The 19,800-nt window shown below is 35.5% G+C and overlaps 1 protein-coding gene across 5 annotated transcripts; it reads right to left on the reverse strand.

Moving 5' to 3' along the window:
- Window positions 1-16,084: 16,084 nt before the first annotated feature.
- LOC112286325 (uncharacterized) lies at window positions 16,085-19,549 on the reverse strand. Of its 5 annotated transcripts, XM_090252885.1 has the most exons (8): window positions 19,218-19,359; window positions 18,770-18,980; window positions 18,415-18,673; window positions 18,170-18,206; window positions 17,821-17,926; window positions 17,533-17,643; window positions 17,175-17,370; window positions 16,671-16,998 (listed from the first exon to the last, which is right to left on the reverse strand). In XM_090252885.1, exons 2-7 carry the CDS (start codon window positions 18,914-18,916, stop codon window positions 17,218-17,220), a joined length of 813 nt encoding a protein of 270 aa, XP_090109011.1. In that variant the 5' UTR covers window positions 18,917-18,980; window positions 19,218-19,359; the 3' UTR covers window positions 16,671-16,998; window positions 17,175-17,217. The 5 variants fall into 5 exon arrangements, with proteins under 5 accessions (XP_024383865.1, XP_090109011.1, XP_024383867.1 ...); XM_024528097.3 differs by lacking the exons at window positions 16,671-16,998; window positions 19,218-19,359 and adding an exon at window positions 16,085-16,362 and having other exon boundaries at window positions 18,770-19,132; XM_024528099.3 differs by having other exon boundaries at window positions 16,671-17,370; window positions 19,218-19,549.
- Between the last annotated feature and the right edge of the window lie 251 nt (window positions 19,550-19,800).

Here is a 19,800-nt window from a genome sequence, read left to right on the forward strand (position 1 = left end):
GTCTATTTGTAGGCCAAATACAAACTATCAATTGACAAATATAATCTCAGGCTTTACAAATCCTTGTCCTATTCAAAATAAACCAACATCTATAAAACTGGTAGTTAATTTTAACCACAAAATTTGTTGCACCATCTTCTTTTAGAGATTGTTTTTGGGCAAATTTTCCTTTGGCCTTCCTCACCATGTCATTAGGATGTAGTTTTTCTTTGTCTTTGACCTTGAGCACTCTTGTTTTTTTCATCTTAATAACAAATTCACCCTTATTATGTAATGCTTTGATGGCATCGTTGCAATTGATGTGTTTATTGCCAATAAAAAGATTTGGCATTGTTAGTTACTTAGAAGTTTGAAAAAGAGCTTTTTAAAGGGTGCTACCATCTTCTATCACCATACCTAATTAGTATCAAATCACAACAAAAGATTGATGAAAACTTTGAATTATATAAAATATAGTAGCTCAAAACTACAAATTGGTAGTATTCATAATTAAAACCACAACTTCATTCTAATTAAAAGAAAACAAAAACAAAAACAAAAAATAATTATCCACTTATTTTCAAGTAAATTCTGATAATTATAGGCTCTTATCTTTAAGCTCTTAAAAAGCTCTTCCAAGCTTTTACAAAAAGGCAAATATTCTTATTGAAACAAAATTACTCGCCAACTACATCAACATTTGTGTCATAACATGCTTCAAATACATTCTAATTTCATGGCTAATCCAACTTGCTTCATATTGACACAAATTTTGAACAACAAAACACACACAATGCCATCTCGGAACCAATCTATGCCATTGGAATACATATTATAATACTAATCTAAGTATTTACCTGAATTATATATAGACCTCAACTATAAAAAAATATAATTGCAGAATCCATCGAGCACTGATGGAGCTAATTTGAATATAATAAAAAAAATCTACTTGATTAATTCTTACATTTTTATTGGAAGAAGAGGCTAGAAATGAAGGGGGTTAGGATGAGAGCCAAGAACAAAGGAAGCAAGAGCAAGGGCCAAGCATAAGAGGGCTAGAATTAAGGCTAAAAACAAAAGGATCTTGAGGTGGAAATGACGGTAGTCAAGATAAGAGCGAGGAACAAAAGGAGCAAGCATTGGGAATGTTGAGATCATTAAATGTAGCCGGTGCTCTCCATAATATTTATTGTAGACTACAGTAAATACCATAGCTACAATATTTAGAGTCTAGTGGAGAAGTGTTGTTTATCATCTCCCCTTTTCTCTTCTTGTATACGAGACACAACCAAATCAATAGAATTTTATGTGTGAAGCTCTCTCTCCTTAGAAACCCTCTTATGTGTATGACTTACTACTACTCTTGTATATGTGTATAACTTACTATTACTCTTGTGTCTTTCTAAAACATTCTCAATACGTTATCAGCACGACTTTCTTCTACATACTATTATAATTTTTTTTGCTCTAGTCTTGACTCTTCAAACCTGTTGCTACTCTTGCTCAGTGTTTGCTTCATGATCTTGTTGCTCTTCTTGCTGGCCCCTCATACATTAGCTGCTTGCTTAGAGCACTTGTTCCACTCTCTGCCCTACTTGCTTAGAATACTTGATCCAACCTAGCTCCATCCCAGCTTGCTCCTTGCTATGCTCCAAAGTGCCACCAAACTTGCCGTTGCCACCCTGTTGCCACTGATGTTGCTACCTGCTGCCCTTCGCTATCTATTGCCGCCACCCATCGCTACCACCCTGCCACCCTACCGCTACCTACTGGTGCCATCTTATTACTGTTCTGCTGTCTTAATCTACAACCTCTTTAAAAATAAATAAATAAATAAATAAATAAATAATAATATTTTTATTTTTCAAATTCAAGTTTATTATTTTATTTGATTTTATATTTTAAGGTATATTTTACTCAACTTTTCTACTTGATCTTGTATTTTTTTTATAGATTTATTTATAATGAGTGCTTCAACATCTTCAACTGCTTCTACTATGGTTTCAACTATAACTAGTACATCCCAATATTTTCAAGCTCTTTTATTTCAACCATTGACTGAGGATGGAAACAATTATCTATTATGGACAAAAATGGCAAAAACAAATTTATTTACAGAATAACTTTTGGATGTCGTTATGTTTGAAGAATCTCCTACAATAAGTATTTCTATACCTCCTGCTATTCGTTGGAAAGCACTTCTTCTCCTTCATTGTCATCTTGTACTTACATTACAACATTAATATTTGGAAATGGAAGATTCTGTAGAACTATGGAAGAATCTTAAATCTAGGTTTGATCATCAAAAGACCATTTTTCTTCTACGTGCATGTCATAATTGGACACATTTATGTGTCTTGGATTTTTCAAATTTAAATGCTTTCAATAGTGAAATGTATAGTATTGTCTCACAATTACGATTATGTAGACAAAGTATTTTTGAAGAAGAAATGATTGAGAAAACTCTATGTATATTTCCTCCTGTATCTGCTGTGCTTGTACAACAATACAAGAACATGAAATTTCAGAGTCATTTTGATCTCATATCCTATCTACTTCTTACGGAGAAGAAAAATGAGCTACTCTTGTGCAATGCAAAAGCTCGTCCTATTGGAACTACAATTCCAAAATCTGATATATTTAATATTTCAAAGTCTAAGAAGAAATTATATAAACATGGGAAACATGCTCATATGTATCAGGGTAGTCATAGTCATGACTATTTCTACCCATATGGAAAGAATAAACGTTCTACTATTAATTATAGTAGAAAAAAAAATCAAAGATGCATTCTTGCCATAAGTGTGGAATGATTGGACATTTAGCACATTCTTGCTGTATTTTAGAATATTTTATTAAAATATTCCAAGAAAATAAGAAACTACAAGTTGAGGCTCATGAAGTTCATACCATGGATGCATCAATGGATTCAATTGGTATTGATGACTTAGAGGCTTATATGAATGACAAAACCTTTAATAATGAATCAAATGATGCGTTCATTGATTCTGCAATAACACATACTATCTTGTGAGATAGACGATTTTTTATTGAAAAACCTTCAACTTAGCAAACTAAAAATATGATGACTATGGTTGGAACAAATGCGTTTTGTTTCCAAGAGGGCATAGTGATGGTAAAATTACCTACGGATTCCATCATAAAATGTAAACATGTGATGTTTGCACCTTCAGCACCTTGGAGTCTGATCAGCTACCGAGATATGCGTATTAATGGTTATCACCTCTCGACCACCATTTTAAATAGAAAAGAGATTTTGGTTCTTGCAAAGAACCATAAAATTGTTGAAAAAGCTTTTGCTATAAGAAATGGTTTATATCGAATTATGATTCGGTCTCCCATTATATTTAATTTTGCATCATCTATCACAGAGAGTCATGTTTCTCTCTGGCATGGACGATTGGAACATCCAAGATCCACATTATTTAGAAAGTTCATTCCATGTATAGCTAGACATAATTTAAAGCATGCGGATGTAGATTCTATGGAATTATGTCGTGCATACATGCAAGGTAAAATGATTACTCGGCTTTCAATTTGAAAACTTCTATAAGAATTACCACCAATGCTTGAAAGATTGCATGGTGATATTTGTGGTCCTATTAATCCAATATCAAGACCATTTCGTTATTTTTTGGTCGTTGTTGATGCATTAGGTAAACAAACACATGTTTCATTATTATCAATTCGAAACATGGTATTTGCCAATCTTATATCTATGCTTATTCATTTTTTGGCACATTTTCATGATTATTCCATAAAAATATTGCGTATAAATAATGTAAAAGAATTTGCATCAAAGTCTTTTAAAGACTATTGTACTGTAACAAGAATTGAGTTGATATGTTGTGTTCCATATAAACATGCTCAAAATGGACTTGCAGAGTCATTTATAAAGCATATACAACTCATTACCCAGCCACTCCTCCTTCACGCAAATTTACCTGCATCTATGTGGGGTCATGCAGTTTTACATGCTGCACTATTAATATGCCTCTGCCCTTCTTCTCTTGAAATTGTTTCACTACATGAACTCATTTCAGGCCATGTTCCAAATGTATCTTACTTACGAATATTTGGTTGCCGTGCTTGGATTCCAGTACCAGAACCTCAAGGACATACGATTGGAGCTCATCGATAAGAAGGCATATATGTTGGTTTTGATTCACTCAACATTATTCGTATTGTTGATCCATCAACTGGCACATTATTACATGCACATTTGCAAAATTGTCATTTTGAAGAAAATATATTCTCATCTCTTCAAGGAGGAGTATCCAATCAACAAAGAAATAAAGTACTCATATTTGAAGTACCAGAAACGTTTACAATGAATCCTGATCCTAGAACATTTTTGGCAGAAACTGAAGTTGCTAAGATTTTGCATCTAAAACGGATCGCGGATGAAACACCTGATGGCTTCAATGTGTCACGGCCATAATCATGTAAGCTAATAATTACATATAGAAATAGGTAGAAGTAAGTAAAAGTAGATAAAAGTAAGTTAATTCTATAATATTTAATATAGAAGCTTCCTAGAAACTTCTTAGACGCTGCTTTGACTTCATAGGTGTCTTTAATTGACTTTTTGGATTAGAAACGTAGTCAACAAGTTGGCCATGTGCCACACATGTTGTTTGCTTGAAGATCAAGCTAACTATGTGGCCCACACGTAGAAAAACTTACCTTGTAAGTCAAGGCATGTGTCCTACAAAGTCAAAACATATTGGAGGTCCTATAGAACGTCGCCACGTAGCCCCTAGTTAGATAGTATATATAGAGACAAGAGTGAAGGCTTCTTCACTCTTGTCAACTCCTTTCTTGCTTCTAGTCCAGGTTCAAGAGTCTTTAGTTTCTTGTCTTGTGGCAATAGCCATTCCAGTTTCCTTTTAATATACCTACTTGTTTATATTTTGACTTATTATATCGAGATAGCCTTTTGGTGTATATTTTCCCTTATCGAGTCTTTGTCCTTGACAGATTGACAAGAGTACACTTACAATATCAGAGCTTTGTTTTTTCTTGAGTAAGAGTGGATTACCCCTTTCTCTTGACAAGACATAAGCGTATTGGAAGTTTACGGATTACCCACTTCTAAACTGATATTGTTCTTAGTATCTTCTTTGTTATCAAGTCTTTCTTTTCTTTTGTCTTGAGCAGTATCAAACAAATTTTTCTTCTTAGTGTTATTATGGCAGAGCTTGTTGAAATGAAGAATGAAATGGCACAAATGCAAGAGCAAATGAGGGAGTTAATGCTTGCGATGCATCAACTCAATTCACCAACACAGGAAAGAACAAGAATGGCAGAAAGTGGGGATATAGAGATGATCGGAGCTGCTTCAACATCTACAACAAATCACGTTCCTTCTCCAATTGTACAACATCGTGTAAGCACTAGAGAACCAAGAATTGCCTTACCCGAGAAATTTGATGGTACGAGATCAAAGTTTCGAGGGTTCATCAATCAAGTACAATTGGCAATTGAACTTCAACCGCAAAGCTATCCAACTCCAGGATCACAAGTCAGGTTTATTGGCACTCTACTTTCTGGTTCTGCATTATCGTGGTTTTCGTCCTTTCTTGAACAACGAAATCTAATATTGGACAATTTGGAAGCTTTTTTGGCGGAGTTTCGATCTATGTATGGTGAACACGATGCAACTCGTGTTGCAACAAATAAGATCCGAATTCTGCGACAAAGAAATCGCTCAATAACAGTATATGCTTCACAATTTCGACAACTTGCAATTGACATCAAGTGGGATGATGCTGCACTCATCAGTCAATTTCTTTATGGATTGCAATACGAAGTAAAGAAATTGATGCTCAACTTACCTGATCCTCAAACTTTGAGTCAAGCAATCGATTTTGCGGTAAAATGTGATAATCGACTTTTTGAATTTTGATCTGAGAATCATTCACGGGAACCTCAACGTTATTACTCAATGGCAACATCAACATCTTTGCCAAACGTACATTCGGAAGTAGAAGACATGCAAATTGACGCGGTACGTTTTAAACCTCTAACTGAGCAAGAAAAGATTCGTCGTCGTCAAGAAGGATTATGTTTATATTGCGGAGAACCTAAGCACACTGCTCAACATTGTCCAAAGAAACGACGCAACTATAAAATGAGGGGTACGACGGTCAAAGAAGACAACATGTCGGAAAACGGATTCGTCCAGCTACAATAGGGACCGTGCAGCTGGAACCTTGTACAATTCCTAATGAAGGTCCTATCCTTTCCTTAGAACCCTCTCCTTGTTTTATAATAGACTTATATTTAGGACCTAAGAATTACAAAGCCTTTGCTTTATTAGATTCGGGAGCCTCAGCATGTTTTTTAGATGAACAATTTGTTAAAAGTCGTAAAATACCCTTTGTACAGAAACCTAAACCAGTACATGTAGAAGTCATAGATGGTCGTCCCTTATCTTCTGGAGATGTCACTCATGAAACTCATCCTATAAAAGTAACAATAGACGGTCATGATAGCTACATAGCTTTTAACATAATTAAATCCCCGTCAAATCCAGTTATTTTAGGTTTATCCTGGCTAGAAAAATATAACCCTCGAATAGATTGGAATTCACGTAAACTTGACTTTTCCAAAAGCGTTATTAATAGTTCTACGAACCAAGTAAAAAATTATAAGTCTAGTACAGTAAAACCCGTACTGATAGGTGCAAAAGCATTTATACACGCAGCAAAAGAAGGATCAACTTTTGCTATTTATGCTGCACCTATTTCTGAAAACGTAAAGACTTCAAGTGGCATTCCAAGTCAATATCAGGAGTATCAAGACGTTTTTGAGAAAAAGAATGTAGATATTCTTCCTGAGCATCGTCCATATGATTATTCAATCGACCTCAAGGAAGGAACTCAGCCACCATTTGGACCAATTTACAGTTTATCGCAAGATGAGATGGCTGAACTCAAGACATATATTGACGAGAATTTAGCGAAGAATTTCATACGCCATTCAAAATCTCCAGCAGGAGCTCCAATTCTATTCATAAAGAAAAAAGATGGATCTTTACGAATGTGTGTTGATTATCGAGGACTCAACAAGATCACAATCAAGAACAGGTATCCATTACCTTTGATATCAGGACTCCTTGACCAGTTGAATCAAGCTAAGATCTATACAAAAATAGATCTAAGAGGAGCATATAATCTAGTACGGATCAAAGAAGGAGATGAATGGAAGACTGCGTTTCGAACCAGGTATGGACATTTCGAATATAATGTCATGCCCTTTGGACTCACGAATGCACCAGCTGCTTTTTAACATCTCATGAATGATGTATTTCGTGAATTCTTAGACAATTTTGTCGTCTGCTATCTAGACGATATCCTGATCTATTCTAAGAACGTCGAAGAACATGAAATACATGTTCGTCAAGTATTACAAAAACTTAGAGATGCAGGATTGTATGCCAAGATGGAAAAGTGTGTATTTCACACTACTCAAGTTGACTTTTTAGGATACATCATTTCAAATGATGGTCTCATGATGGATTCTAAGAAAGTCCAAACAATCATGGATTGGAAGATTCCAAGGACGGTAAGAGATGTCCAATGTTTCTTGGGATTTGCCAATTACTATCGGATCTTCATCAAAGATTTCTCACGAGTTGCAGCTCCACTTACACGCTTGACTAGTAAAGATAAATTTCAATGGAATCAAGAAGCGGAAGCAGCATTTGAAGCCTTGAAGACATCGTTTGTCTCTGCACCAGTCTTATATCGTGTTGACTTTTCCAAGGCATTTTTTATGGAAACAGATGCATCAGATTTTGCCTTGGGTGCAGTTTTATCACAAATGGGAACAAATGACAAACTTCATCCGATAGCTTTTCATTCAAGAAAATTCTCAGCAGCCGAGATCAATTATGAGATCCACGATAAAGAACTTCTTGCGATCGTGGATTCCTTTCAAGAATGGCATCATTATCTAGAAGGCGCTTCTAGTCCAGTCACTGTGTATACAGATCACAAGAACCTCGAGTATTTCATGTCAGCACGCGTGTTGAATCGTCGTCAAGCTCGTTGGAGTATGTCTTTGTCAAGATTCGAGTTCATTATCACTTATCGGCCAGGAAAACAACAAGGTTTATCCGATGCCCTATCTAGACGTTCTTATTTTGCACCAAAAGAAGGAGATGCAGCTTTTGAGCAACAAAGAACGGTCCTCTTGAAACCGGAGCAATTTCATCTCCGAGCAATGAAATCAACATTGACTGTTGATTCAACTTTTCTCAAGCAAATCCAGTCCAAAGGAGAAGCACGTTTACGTGTTCTTCAAGCACGTCATGACTTTCCAGCAGCAAGGCACTTTGGATATAATAAGACTTTGGAACTCATATCAAGAGATTTTTGGTGGCCACAAATGTGGAAGTCAGTCAAAGACTTTGTACAATCATGTGATATTTGTTCAAGATCAAAAATTCCTCGTCATCGACCTTACGGACTTCTTTAGCCATTACCTATACCAGAACAACCATGGTCTTCTGTTTCTATGGATTTCATCACAGATCTTCCAAGCTCAAGATCTTATGATTCTATATTTGTGATAGTAGATTGTTTCACCAAGATGGCACATTTTGTGCCATGTACAAAATCTATCACAGGTGAAGAAACAGCTAAGCTTTTCATTGATAATATCTATCGCTATCATGGATTACCTAAAGATATCATATCGGATAGGAGAACTCAATTTGTGTCAAGATTTTGGAGGACCCTTTTCAAGATTTTAAAAGTGGACATAAAGCTATCTTCGGCTTTCCATCCTCAAACTGATGGACAAACAGAGCGCGTAAACCAAGACTTGGAGCAATATTTAAGGTGTACTATCAACTACCAACAAGATGATTGGACAACCCTTCTACCATTGGCAGAGTTTGCTTATAATAATACGGTACATTCTTCCACGCAACAAACACCTTTCTTTGCCAATTATGGCTATCATCCACGACTTGATACTTTTGATTTTTCAAAAGTTGATAATCCTGCAGCAGAAGATATGGCAAATCGGTTGTCAGAGTTACATGCAATAATGAAGACACAATTGAAGGAAGGTCAAGAACGACAAAAGATAAACGCAGATCTATATCGTAAGGAGCAACCACAAATCAACGTGGGTGATAAGGTATGGCTACTTTGTCGCAATATCAAGACTACTCGACCTTGTGATAAGTTGGACTATCGTAGGCTTGGCCCCTTTTCTGTTTCTGAACAGATCAACCCAGTTGCATATCGGTTACATCTACCGGAGTCAATGAAGATCCATCCTGTATTCCACGTATCTCTTCTTGAACCATATAAGACAGTGGATATAGAAGGAAGAAGACAAATGCCACCGCCTCCTATAGAAGTAGATAATAATGAAGAATTTGAGGTAGAAGAGATATTAGACTCAAGGCGGCGCCGAAATAAGCTAGAATATCTTGTTCATTGGCGCGGATATGATATTAGTGAACGCACATGGGAGCCATCCAGGAATCTAGCAAATGCATCAGCTAAAGTCAAAGTTTTTCATCAACGTCATCCATCAAAACCAAGATGAAAATCTCTCTTATAAAAGAGACAAGATTGAGGCAAGATAACATTCAATTTCCTATCCTTGTTTGTAACTTCTTTACATTTGTGACGCTAATTAGATGGAGAGCCAACAACCAGCGGATTCAACTCAAGAACCTTCGTTTGCTGACGTGCCGAACGAGACATTACGATTGTCACAACCTTCAAGACGACGTAATCGAGATGAAGATCTTCAAGAACGACATGTTCTTCCTCGAACATATGGTGAGATACAACGCGTTTGGTATCACGATTTGGGAAGGGACTCCCGATGTTTGGTGATTTTGCTAGAGGTAGGAACAACTCCTGATGGTGTTCCGAATATTCTATTCGAATGAAGTTATGAAGGCCTCAATAATGATCAAATAACTGGGTGGTCTTCCCGCCCTGGTATGGGACACTACCGATGGTTAAGAGGCCCTATCAATCATCTTCAAAGAGAACAGAGATCAGAGTATGTGGCGAATACAATTCGTCGCATCATAGATTTCCTCAACATATGATGAGCGCTCCTCGTGGAACTCGTCTCTAGAAGGGGGGGTAATGTCACGGCCATAATCATGTAAGCTAATAATTACATATAGAAATAGGTAGAAGTAAGTAAAAGTAGATAAAAGTAAGTTAATTCTATAATATTTAATATAGAAGCTTCCTAGAAACTTCTTAGACGCTGCTTTGACTTCATAGGTGTCTTTAATTGACTTTTTGGATTAGAAACGTAGTCAACAAGTTGGCCATGTGCCACACATGTTGTTTGCTTGAAGATCAAGCTAACTATGTGGCCCACACGTAGAAAAACTTGCCTTGTAAGTCAAGGCATGTGTCCTACAAAGTCAACACATATTGGAGGTCCTATAGAATGTCGCCACGTAGCCCCTAGTTAGATAGTATATATAGAGACAAGAGTGAAGGCTTCTTCACTCTTGTCAACTCCTTTCTTGCTTCTAGTCCAGGTTCAAGAGTCTTTAGTTTCTTGTCTTGTGGCAATAGCCATTCCAATTTCCTTTTAATATACCTACTTGTTTATATTTTGACTTATTATATCGAGATAGCCTTTTGGTGTATATTTTCCCTTATCGAGTCTTTGTCCTTGACACAATGATGCACCTAGAATTATAAGAGTTCCTATTAATGAGGCTCAGAATGCACTTACTCAAATTTTAGTGCCATTGACTATAATACGTCAAGTTATAACAACAATAACTAAAAGAATTCATGGACCACATAAGCAACCATGTAAGAAGAAAGCTATAAAATTGACTAATCTTGGTATTATTTCTCAAGAAATTGCCACTCATCTTGCAGAACTACCAATTCATGATAATATATCCATCCATATTATACCTTTAATTCTTATGAAAAACAATCTTAGATTTGGAAGGAATAAGAATAAGTTGAGTAAAGAATTATCTATTTTGTATTGTGCTACAGATGATATTTGGGACAGATCATCTATTATAGTAGATGAATCATTTGCATATTTGATTATAGAAGCCCTTTCTTACGAGGAAGACGATTTTGAACCTCAAACCATCGAAGAAGTGATGTGTGGCTCTAATTGGTCAAAATAAAAAATTGTTATTGAGGAGGAGTATGCCTCTTTGCGTAAGAGAAAAATCTTTGGTCCAATTGTAGACACTCTTACATCTCGCCCTATGGAATATAAGATGGTCATGATCCATACTATCCATGCATAGAGGAGGAAGAAATATTGGAAGATCAATATCCATACCTCGCAACGGTTGGAGCACTTTTGTATTTAGCTACATCTACAAGACCAGATATTGCATTTGCAGTTAGTGTTCTTACAAGACATAGTTCATGTCCAATACTATGACATATGAATGGCATCAAACATTTATTATGTTATTTAAGATGTACTAAAGACTTGGGATTATACTACACACAATCCGCAAATCCAAAATTAGTTGGATATTGTGATGCAGGATATAAATCTCATACTGCAACAGCTAAATCTCAAACAGGATATGTATTTTTAAGACATGGAGCTGCAATATCATGGAAATCAGTGAAACAAACAATAACTGCAACTTCATCCAACCATGTAGAAATTATTGCCTTACATGAAGCATCTCGAGAATGTATTTGGTTGTGATCAATTGATAAATTCATTCATACAACATGTGAATTTTTATATGATGATTCTCCAACTATCTTGCATGAAGATAACAATACTTGTATTACACAGATACAAGTTGGTTTCATTAAAGATGACAGGACAAAGCATATTGATCCAAAGTATTTTAGTTATATCCATGACTTGATTACTGATCAAGTACTTATAATTAAGAAAATTGAATCTATAAATAATCTTGTTGATCTCTTCACCAAAGCTCTCCCATTGTGCAACCATCGTCGACTTACTTATGGCATTGGTATGCGGTGACTTGCTTTTCTTGAATAAGAAAGTTAATGAGCTCTTTAAATAATTAAAGAAAATGATGTTGTACTCTTTTTCCTTCATCTATGGTTTTATCCTTAAATACAATAAGGTTTTCCTAGATAAGGTTTTAATGAGGCAACAATTGTTGATCTTCCAAGATCACAGAAAAGTATAGATCATAATTCTATAAAAATTTTATATTATGTAAATATTATGATGAGCGAGGAGGAGTGTTGAGATCATTAAATATAGTCGGCGCTCTCTATAATATTTATTGTAGACTATAGTAAATACCATAGCTACAATATTTAGAGTCTAGTGGAGAAGTACTGTTTATCCTCTCTCCTTTTCTCTTCTTGTATATGAGACACAACCAAATCAATAGAATTTTATGTATGAAGCTCTCTCTCCTTAGAAACCCTCTTATGTGTATGACTTACTACTACTCTTATGTATGTGTATGACTTACTACTACTCTTATGTATGTATATGACTTACTATTACTCTTGTGTCTTTCTAAAACATTCTCAACAAGGAGCAAGGGGGGTTGACATAAGAACTGGGAACAAATAGAGTAAGAGTTGGAAATAAGGATGGTTGAGATGAAATTTGAGAATAGAGGGAGCAAAGGCTGGGAACAAGGGAGGTGGAGATGAGAGCCATGATTGTAAGGATGGTTTGTGGAGATGATCTATTTTCTAATAATAGTAACAATAGGATGGATCGATTCATTAAAAGGATGGATATATTTAACATTCTTCTATAGATATACATACATATATATTTACATATTCTATTATTCAAGAAAGAATCCTACAAGTATATTAAACACTTCACAGTTATAATACAATTTTAGACATTTATAAAATCATGAATTAAAATAAGAATATGAGCAAGATTCACAAGTGTCATACATAGTCTAAGTATTTGTAGGTGTATTTTGAGCATATTATAGTTTATGATTAAAAATAGTAAAGATGATGATGATGAAAATTTTTTTATTTAGGATTCAATTCAAAATATGTTTGTCCTGATAATTTATTTGAAAACAATGACTTCTGTGAACCATGTACTGCAAAAGTTGTAGATGATTAAGCTTCACAAAAAACAAAAAGCAACAAAAATGTGCACAAATGTTTTACATGTCAAACATCCATTCTATATGCATTTGAATACATCATTCTTTTTTGTTCTCTTTCTTTTTATCTTTTAATTTACTATTTGTTTGATTATGATTTTGATTCTTTTTTAATACATAAAAAATATTCTTGTAAGCAAATGCTCCAGAAATTTACATCAATAACTTGGCTAGTATTTTTCTTAATTTTTTTCACCACAGTTCAACAATGTGTGTGATGTACTCACATTTTTGTATATGTAGGCTTGTAAATTTGAATTTAGTAAAATAAAGAATTGAAACATTTTGCGATGTGTACAAAATTAAGAAGCAAATTAAATTGCATATTTGGCACCAAGTTTGAGTATTCAGTTAGTTTCATCTCTATGATTTAGATGGTTGCAAAATATATAAATCCTAAAACCAATTGCAAAAACAGGCAATGTTATGCCTATATTAATTCCAAAAGAACAAAAAGAACAAAACAAAACGAACAAACAAACAAACCAACATTGAAACAATATTAGTATGGACAAGATGTTCTAAGCTAAAACTATGAGTAACATGTTATTGATGGTATGAAAGCCTTAAAAGAACCCAGAAAGTAAAAAAATAAGGATAGGTTACATTGGCATAAAATTACTTAGACCAATAATCATGTCAATATATTAAGGATTTTCTTCAAAATGTGTAAGTAAATTAATTTAAAAGAAGAGGAAAATCAAAAGAAATAAATGTTATAAATTGATAAGAAAAATAACAATAATAGTAATAATTATTATTATTAAGTTCTGATACTATCTATTCTTTATGGTGAACTAAACTATGTGTGTCTTTTGCACGCTCTACATCAACGTCATAATATGATGTGCCATGAATACTTGTGAACATCTTATCTTATAATGTCACTTATATCCATTGGAATAGAATTTTGAAAATCCTAATAAGACAAATATAAAAACTTAAGAAAAAGCCTTAATAGGCATGACACAAAGACATCACATTATTCTTTATCTGCTCATATCTGCTCCTAACTCGAGTTCCAATGACAAAAAATAAAAATAGAAAAAGAAAGAAATTAATAAATCATCTGATAATGTTTTCAAGACTTGAAACTTTTTTATTTTTTATTTTTAATATTCTTGTATCCACACTTGAGACTATGTGCCCACGTGGATATCCTCGTGATTCCATTGGCTACAATTAGGGTTCAGGCTCTTTAAGGCTTGGACAGCTGACATGAGCCACCAGGTGGATGCCAGGTGGATGCCAGGATCCACGTGGAACTGTGAGGACCCAGCAATGTATTTGACATTTCAATTGATGGGGCTAAGAAACTGAATAAAGCAAAGCTAAGCTTGGCGTTGAGAGGCCATGAGTTATGCATTGTGGATGGATGAAAAATTACAATAAATATATATATATATATATATATATATATATATAGCTGTCCAAAAAGGGTTGTGTAATATGCCATGAATATGGGCAATGATCGAGGATGGTCTTCCTTTACTTGGATACAAAATAACACTCTAGTTTTGCAAAGATAACCATGCTCATTTGCGAGTGTTATTTTTAATTCTTTCACTTTATTTGATTGATTTTGCATGTGTAGATAGAATATCTTAATATTTTTTAAAAAATAGATTTACATTTTAAAAAATATTATTTTTTAAAGGACTTCTTCTAATATTTTTGGAAAAAAAAAAACACTACAAGCTTGTATAACAAGTTTTAGCTTAAGAAATACTACAAACAAAAATAAGAGTAAAACCATCTTCAAATTTTGAAATTTTGTTTCTTTTGTGGTTTGCATGCTTCTTGTTGTTTGGCATAATCATTAATATACTTATCTCTTGTTGTAAATTTTTATGTCTACTTGTATAAAAAAAATTATCCATAATTGAAGTATCAGATTTTTTTGAAATGTTCGACAAGATTAGTTAAAATTTTATTGTCTTTTATAAAAAATTTCTTACATTGTATGGTATTTTTTTTTGATATTATTGGATTAAAAAAAGATATTTAATAATTTTTTTTATTTTTTTAAAAATTACTTTCAAAAATAAATTTATTTAAATAAATAATCAAATGATTGGTTAAATCAATTTTAAATGTGATTTTTGGAGAATTCAAATATTTCTAGGAGAATTTTTTATATTAAAAAAACCAAGGTAAAAGGTCACAACTTTTAATTTCTTTCATTGGTTGAAATTACAAAGCCACAGTTTATTAGCTTTATACATTGAAAAAATTATCCCAAAGTATATTTAATGAAAAGATAAGGTGGCATAAAACTCTTCTCTTAAATAACATATCTAGTATTGTCTCTTGGGATTTGCAATAGCCCAATCTCAAAGAAATGGTTTTTTACCAAAATTCAAGAGAAGTTGTATGAAAATATACCAAAAACAACTATTAAAAAACTATAATTATTTTTAAAATTATTTAAAATTATTTTAAAAATATAAGATTGTGTAATTTATACTTAAAATAAAAATTATAATTTGGTCTATTTTATGACCTTCTCTCTATTTACACTATCTTCAAAGATCAAGACTTATGAAAGACAATGTTTCTTTTATAAGATGTTTTTGTAAGGTTTTCAAAATGTCTTCGTAAATTGGGATTTTAAGTAATTTTTTTTCTTATGATATACATATTTTTTATAAATATTTGTAAAATAAAAATACAATTTTACTTGGTATATCAACTAAGTTTTAGGTCTCAACAAAATTTAATTACAAAATAGGTTCATCCACAAATTGTCCCTGTTCATGAGCTTGATCAAGTTCCATGTGCTGATACAAATAATACTCAAACGTCAGAGGAAGTCTATTTATGAACGTACAAACATTGCAGTATGAATAGATTCCTTCATTCATGTCATTACAATGAACAGGTTTGTGACTTTGTTGTTAGGGATAAAACTGTTATCGTTATAATAATTATTATAATTTAAAAAGGATATTTCAGGTGTAAGTGTGGTGTATTTCTAACCTAACCTAATATTGATGTTGCAATTTTTCTACTACTCTCTTTCTCTTCATGAATATCATTTATTTTTTTATTTTTTTAATATCATTTTTTTTTTTATGCGAGCATATTCCGCTGTGTCTACTGCTCCAGATCACACCCTTCCATATAACACAATATGCTTCTATACAGAATCCCGAAGTGAAGAATTCCTGAAAACCGTTTTCGCACATAATCCGACTGATCACACCTGAATCCAGCGTTATTCCACAACGACCCTGTGAACCCAATTGATGCAAGTCATGAGGAATGATGCATCGTCAAAGTCTTTCACAGTCTAACAGTTGAAGTAATGGGGTATCCGTCAACAGAGGGAACCTTTGAATGAATCCAGTCTTAGGACTCCAAGAATGTTGATTCAACGACCAAAAACACTACCATTAGTCCAGTGTCAGCTTTTGGAAGAATCCTATTCTGGAAAAACCGACAGTCAAGCGGAGGACGAAACATATTCAACGAAGAAACAGCAGAATGTCAAGGACCCATCTCAAACGCTCGACTGAGAAGACTCTGGGCAGTACCCAAGTTCTTGCTATTGTAATTGAACGTCTGATTGAATATACTTCGAAAGGTTCCAAGCATGGAATTCATGAAATAGGTGTCTCTGAAGCTTCCTAGTGATCTGGAGCAGCAGACACAGCGGAATTTGGCTACATGCCTATAATTTTAAGGTATTGAAATACAGCCGCCATTTGTGACTCATGAATCATGACTAACGGATGACTCACAATGCACAAGGTATAGTAAATGGGCGATGTGCAGCTGAACGGGAAGCCTCTTGCTGGAAGTCTTCATTGAATGTTTAAGGTAGTTAGATAACGGGATCGATCAACATATCTAATTTTCATAGACACCTGTTCAATTTGACAACCACCTTAGTCACTCAGCCGCGTGGCTGGAGATCTGGGCCTGTCTTTCTCTGATTGTACTTTCAGAATGTGGAGAAAAATTGACCGAATTAAGAATAACAATGTCTTACTCGACGAGTGATTCAGGAATCAATTGTCTGGTTACGGTTACGGCAATGTACCTAAAAATAATGCCACACAACGTAGTGGCTTCCACAAAATCGATCAGGTGACAGGCTTGAATTGAGGCCAACCGGGTGGTTGCGCAAGTTCAAGCGGTACCAACTCCTTCGAACCTCCATACAAAGTCGGAATCTCCTCCAAACTGATGTCTTTCAGCAAAGTTTCTTCTATTTTATCATCTTCCACAAACGAAATCTGGAAACCATTAACCCACATAAGTCTTTGAACTGTCGAAGTTCATGAGAAAGGAACAGACGAGTTAGCTGCCACGGTCGTCAGCAAGTCCACATTCTATTTGTTTGAAGTAAACATGGTGAACTGAAACAAGGATAGGGCAGACTTGTCAGAGACCATTACCTTGGCTTTTGTGACGTCGTCTAGGAAGGGGTGAACCAATTTCCAGAAGGCCCAAAATAATTGAGGGATGTGCAACGCATATACCTTTCCCAATCGCTCTGGATAATAAGCCTGCAAGTCGGGATCCCTTAAGTGGAACATGGAAATAAGAACTGCCACATATACCGATTCTCTCGCAAGAACTACAAATATCACACGTTACCAGGGAAGAGAGTGGGAAGTCTAGAACCGATTTTATTTTTCCTAAGATGGGATTGGAAGGGTTAAGATGAAGTTGATTCACTTCACCTGCATGAAATTGAATGCAGAGATGAATCCCCGAAAATCTAGATTCTTAAGTTTCAGATCCTTGAGATCAGATATAACAATGAATTTCTCCTCCCCAGGTGGCATACTGCAAGTTACAACAATTAACGATGTTGTAACATCACTTGATATTTTGACAATGTTACATCACTTGCACACTGGAAAACAAGACATGTTTCTGAGTTGTCTGATTAGGACACAAACGGATCGAAATGCAGCTACTGGAGAAGTCATGAGTTTCAGCCTCTCACTATATGTTCATCCCAAAAGTAAAGAATAAATAAATGAACAAAACTGACTTTGTATGAACTGGATATGGCAGCTGACTTACCTGCAAATAAGTTTGTCCATTAAATAAGAGAGGGCCTCTGCAAGATCAACACAGAACGTCCAGCTTACATATATACGCCTGTTAAACTAAGGATACGAGAACACCAAATCAGGAGACTGAGAATAGAGCTTAGACTTGGTAATTTTGGTTTATTCAATCCATTGAGCAGGCGTAAATCGAATGACTGACCAACGAAATGGAAGCAACATTAGATTCATTGGAGCGGCTCACAGCAGGTAACCTACGTTTCTGCCTTTCGATGGTCTTTTTGCTACTAACGTGTTTCGCTCCTAGGAGCAGGGCTATGGGGCGACCCTTTCTGTCATGACCTTGCATGAAAAACTTCCCTGCAGTGAGCTCATCCTTAATCTCGTCTTCTTGAGCATGACCCTGAGGGAAGTATTCCCGTCGCCATTTCTGGTGTTCGGCGAACATTTTGCAAGCTTTCGGAACGCACATGGACCTTGCCCGGAGGAAGCGAAGCAAAGTTGCGTCGTCGGTGTCCTGATCACATCAGCGGGAATGTCAATCTCCGAGTTCCAATTCAAACCTCAACACCCACACTCATTGCACTCAAATATTTCCCCGAGTAGTGCTAACCTTGGATGTAGGGTCAACTTTGGCTAGCATCGCCCGCATTTGCTTCAACACCTCAATTTCCATCCCATCTCGCCCCACCCCTACAACTTCGTGACCTCCATTCTGGCCATGGCCAACACCTTCCTCCATCTTCTCAGCTCCAGTCATCTCCTAATCCCTTTGCAACCATGACCAATTACTTAACAAGCATGCATCACCTCCGACACAAAATCTGCACAACCAGCACCATAAACACGCCACAAGACATCACGAACACAAACCACCACGCTCCACAGCTAAACTCACGACCATGTTCAAGAAGCTCAATACACAGACCCAGAACACACAACGATATAAAAAATAAAATAAAATAAAGTAAAGAAAGAAAAATTCAAATAAACAAATGCTGTCAAGTATCCAAACAACGAGCACTATCGAAGCTCCACAGAGAAAAGTAGACGTCGCCTGCCTGCACCACAATTCAAACCCACGCGGCCTAATCGGTCCCAAGTTCTAGCCCAACTCGGACATCGACTGCCACTTGATCAGAGCGACTTTCCGAGCACGAATCCGAACCGCAGCGATGCACGTTCCCGCCGCTTGCCAAAATTGGGTTCTCCAGGGGATGCTCGAAGAATCTTGCAATCTAAATGTGAATGCTCCGACGTCAGGCAAGCAAAACTTCAAGCAATCGCATCAAAGTCTTCGGACTCGCGACGCATACATAGTGTCGCAGCATGTGACGTACTTGATTTGATAATTTACTACGCAGCTCCGTATGTGACAAAGCGAGTCAATGGGGAATCGATTCGCACATCGTTCTTGTACGCAATCCGTTGGCTAGACAATATATCTGTAGCATGTGAGGGTGGATGATTAAGAGATTCGATCCTCTGATCAATTGTTATCTGACGTCAATCAATGGGGCGGCGCCACATGTGGCTCAGCGAGGACTGAGGCTGAGCAGCTGTTGGGACGCTTTAGAAGCTTTTCTTAGTAAATTTTTAACCATGCATGGGCTACTGTATTGTTTGCAAATGTATTGCACGTTT

The sequence above is a fragment of the Physcomitrium patens genome, chromosome 9 (genome assembly GCF_059467195.1).
Source record: "Physcomitrium patens ecotype Gransden chromosome 9, ASM5946719v1, whole genome shotgun sequence".
NCBI classification, from domain to species: Eukaryota; Viridiplantae; Streptophyta; class Bryopsida; order Funariales; family Funariaceae; genus Physcomitrium; species Physcomitrium patens.

Excerpts from the sequence above, each read along its gene's own strand:
- LOC112286325 (XM_024528097.3), bottom strand. The coding sequence starts at position 18,916 with ATGACTGGAGCTGAGAAGATGGAGGAAGGTGTTGGCCATGGCCAGAAT. Across the intron at positions 18,674-18,769 it reads AAGTTGACCCTACATCCAAG|GACACCGACGACGCAACTTT; the intron begins GTTAGCACTACT and ends TGATGTGATCAG. Across the intron at positions 17,371-17,532 it reads ACGACGTCACAAAAGCCAAG|ATTTCGTTTGTGGAAGATGA; the intron begins GTAATGGTCTCT and ends AATGGTTTCCAG.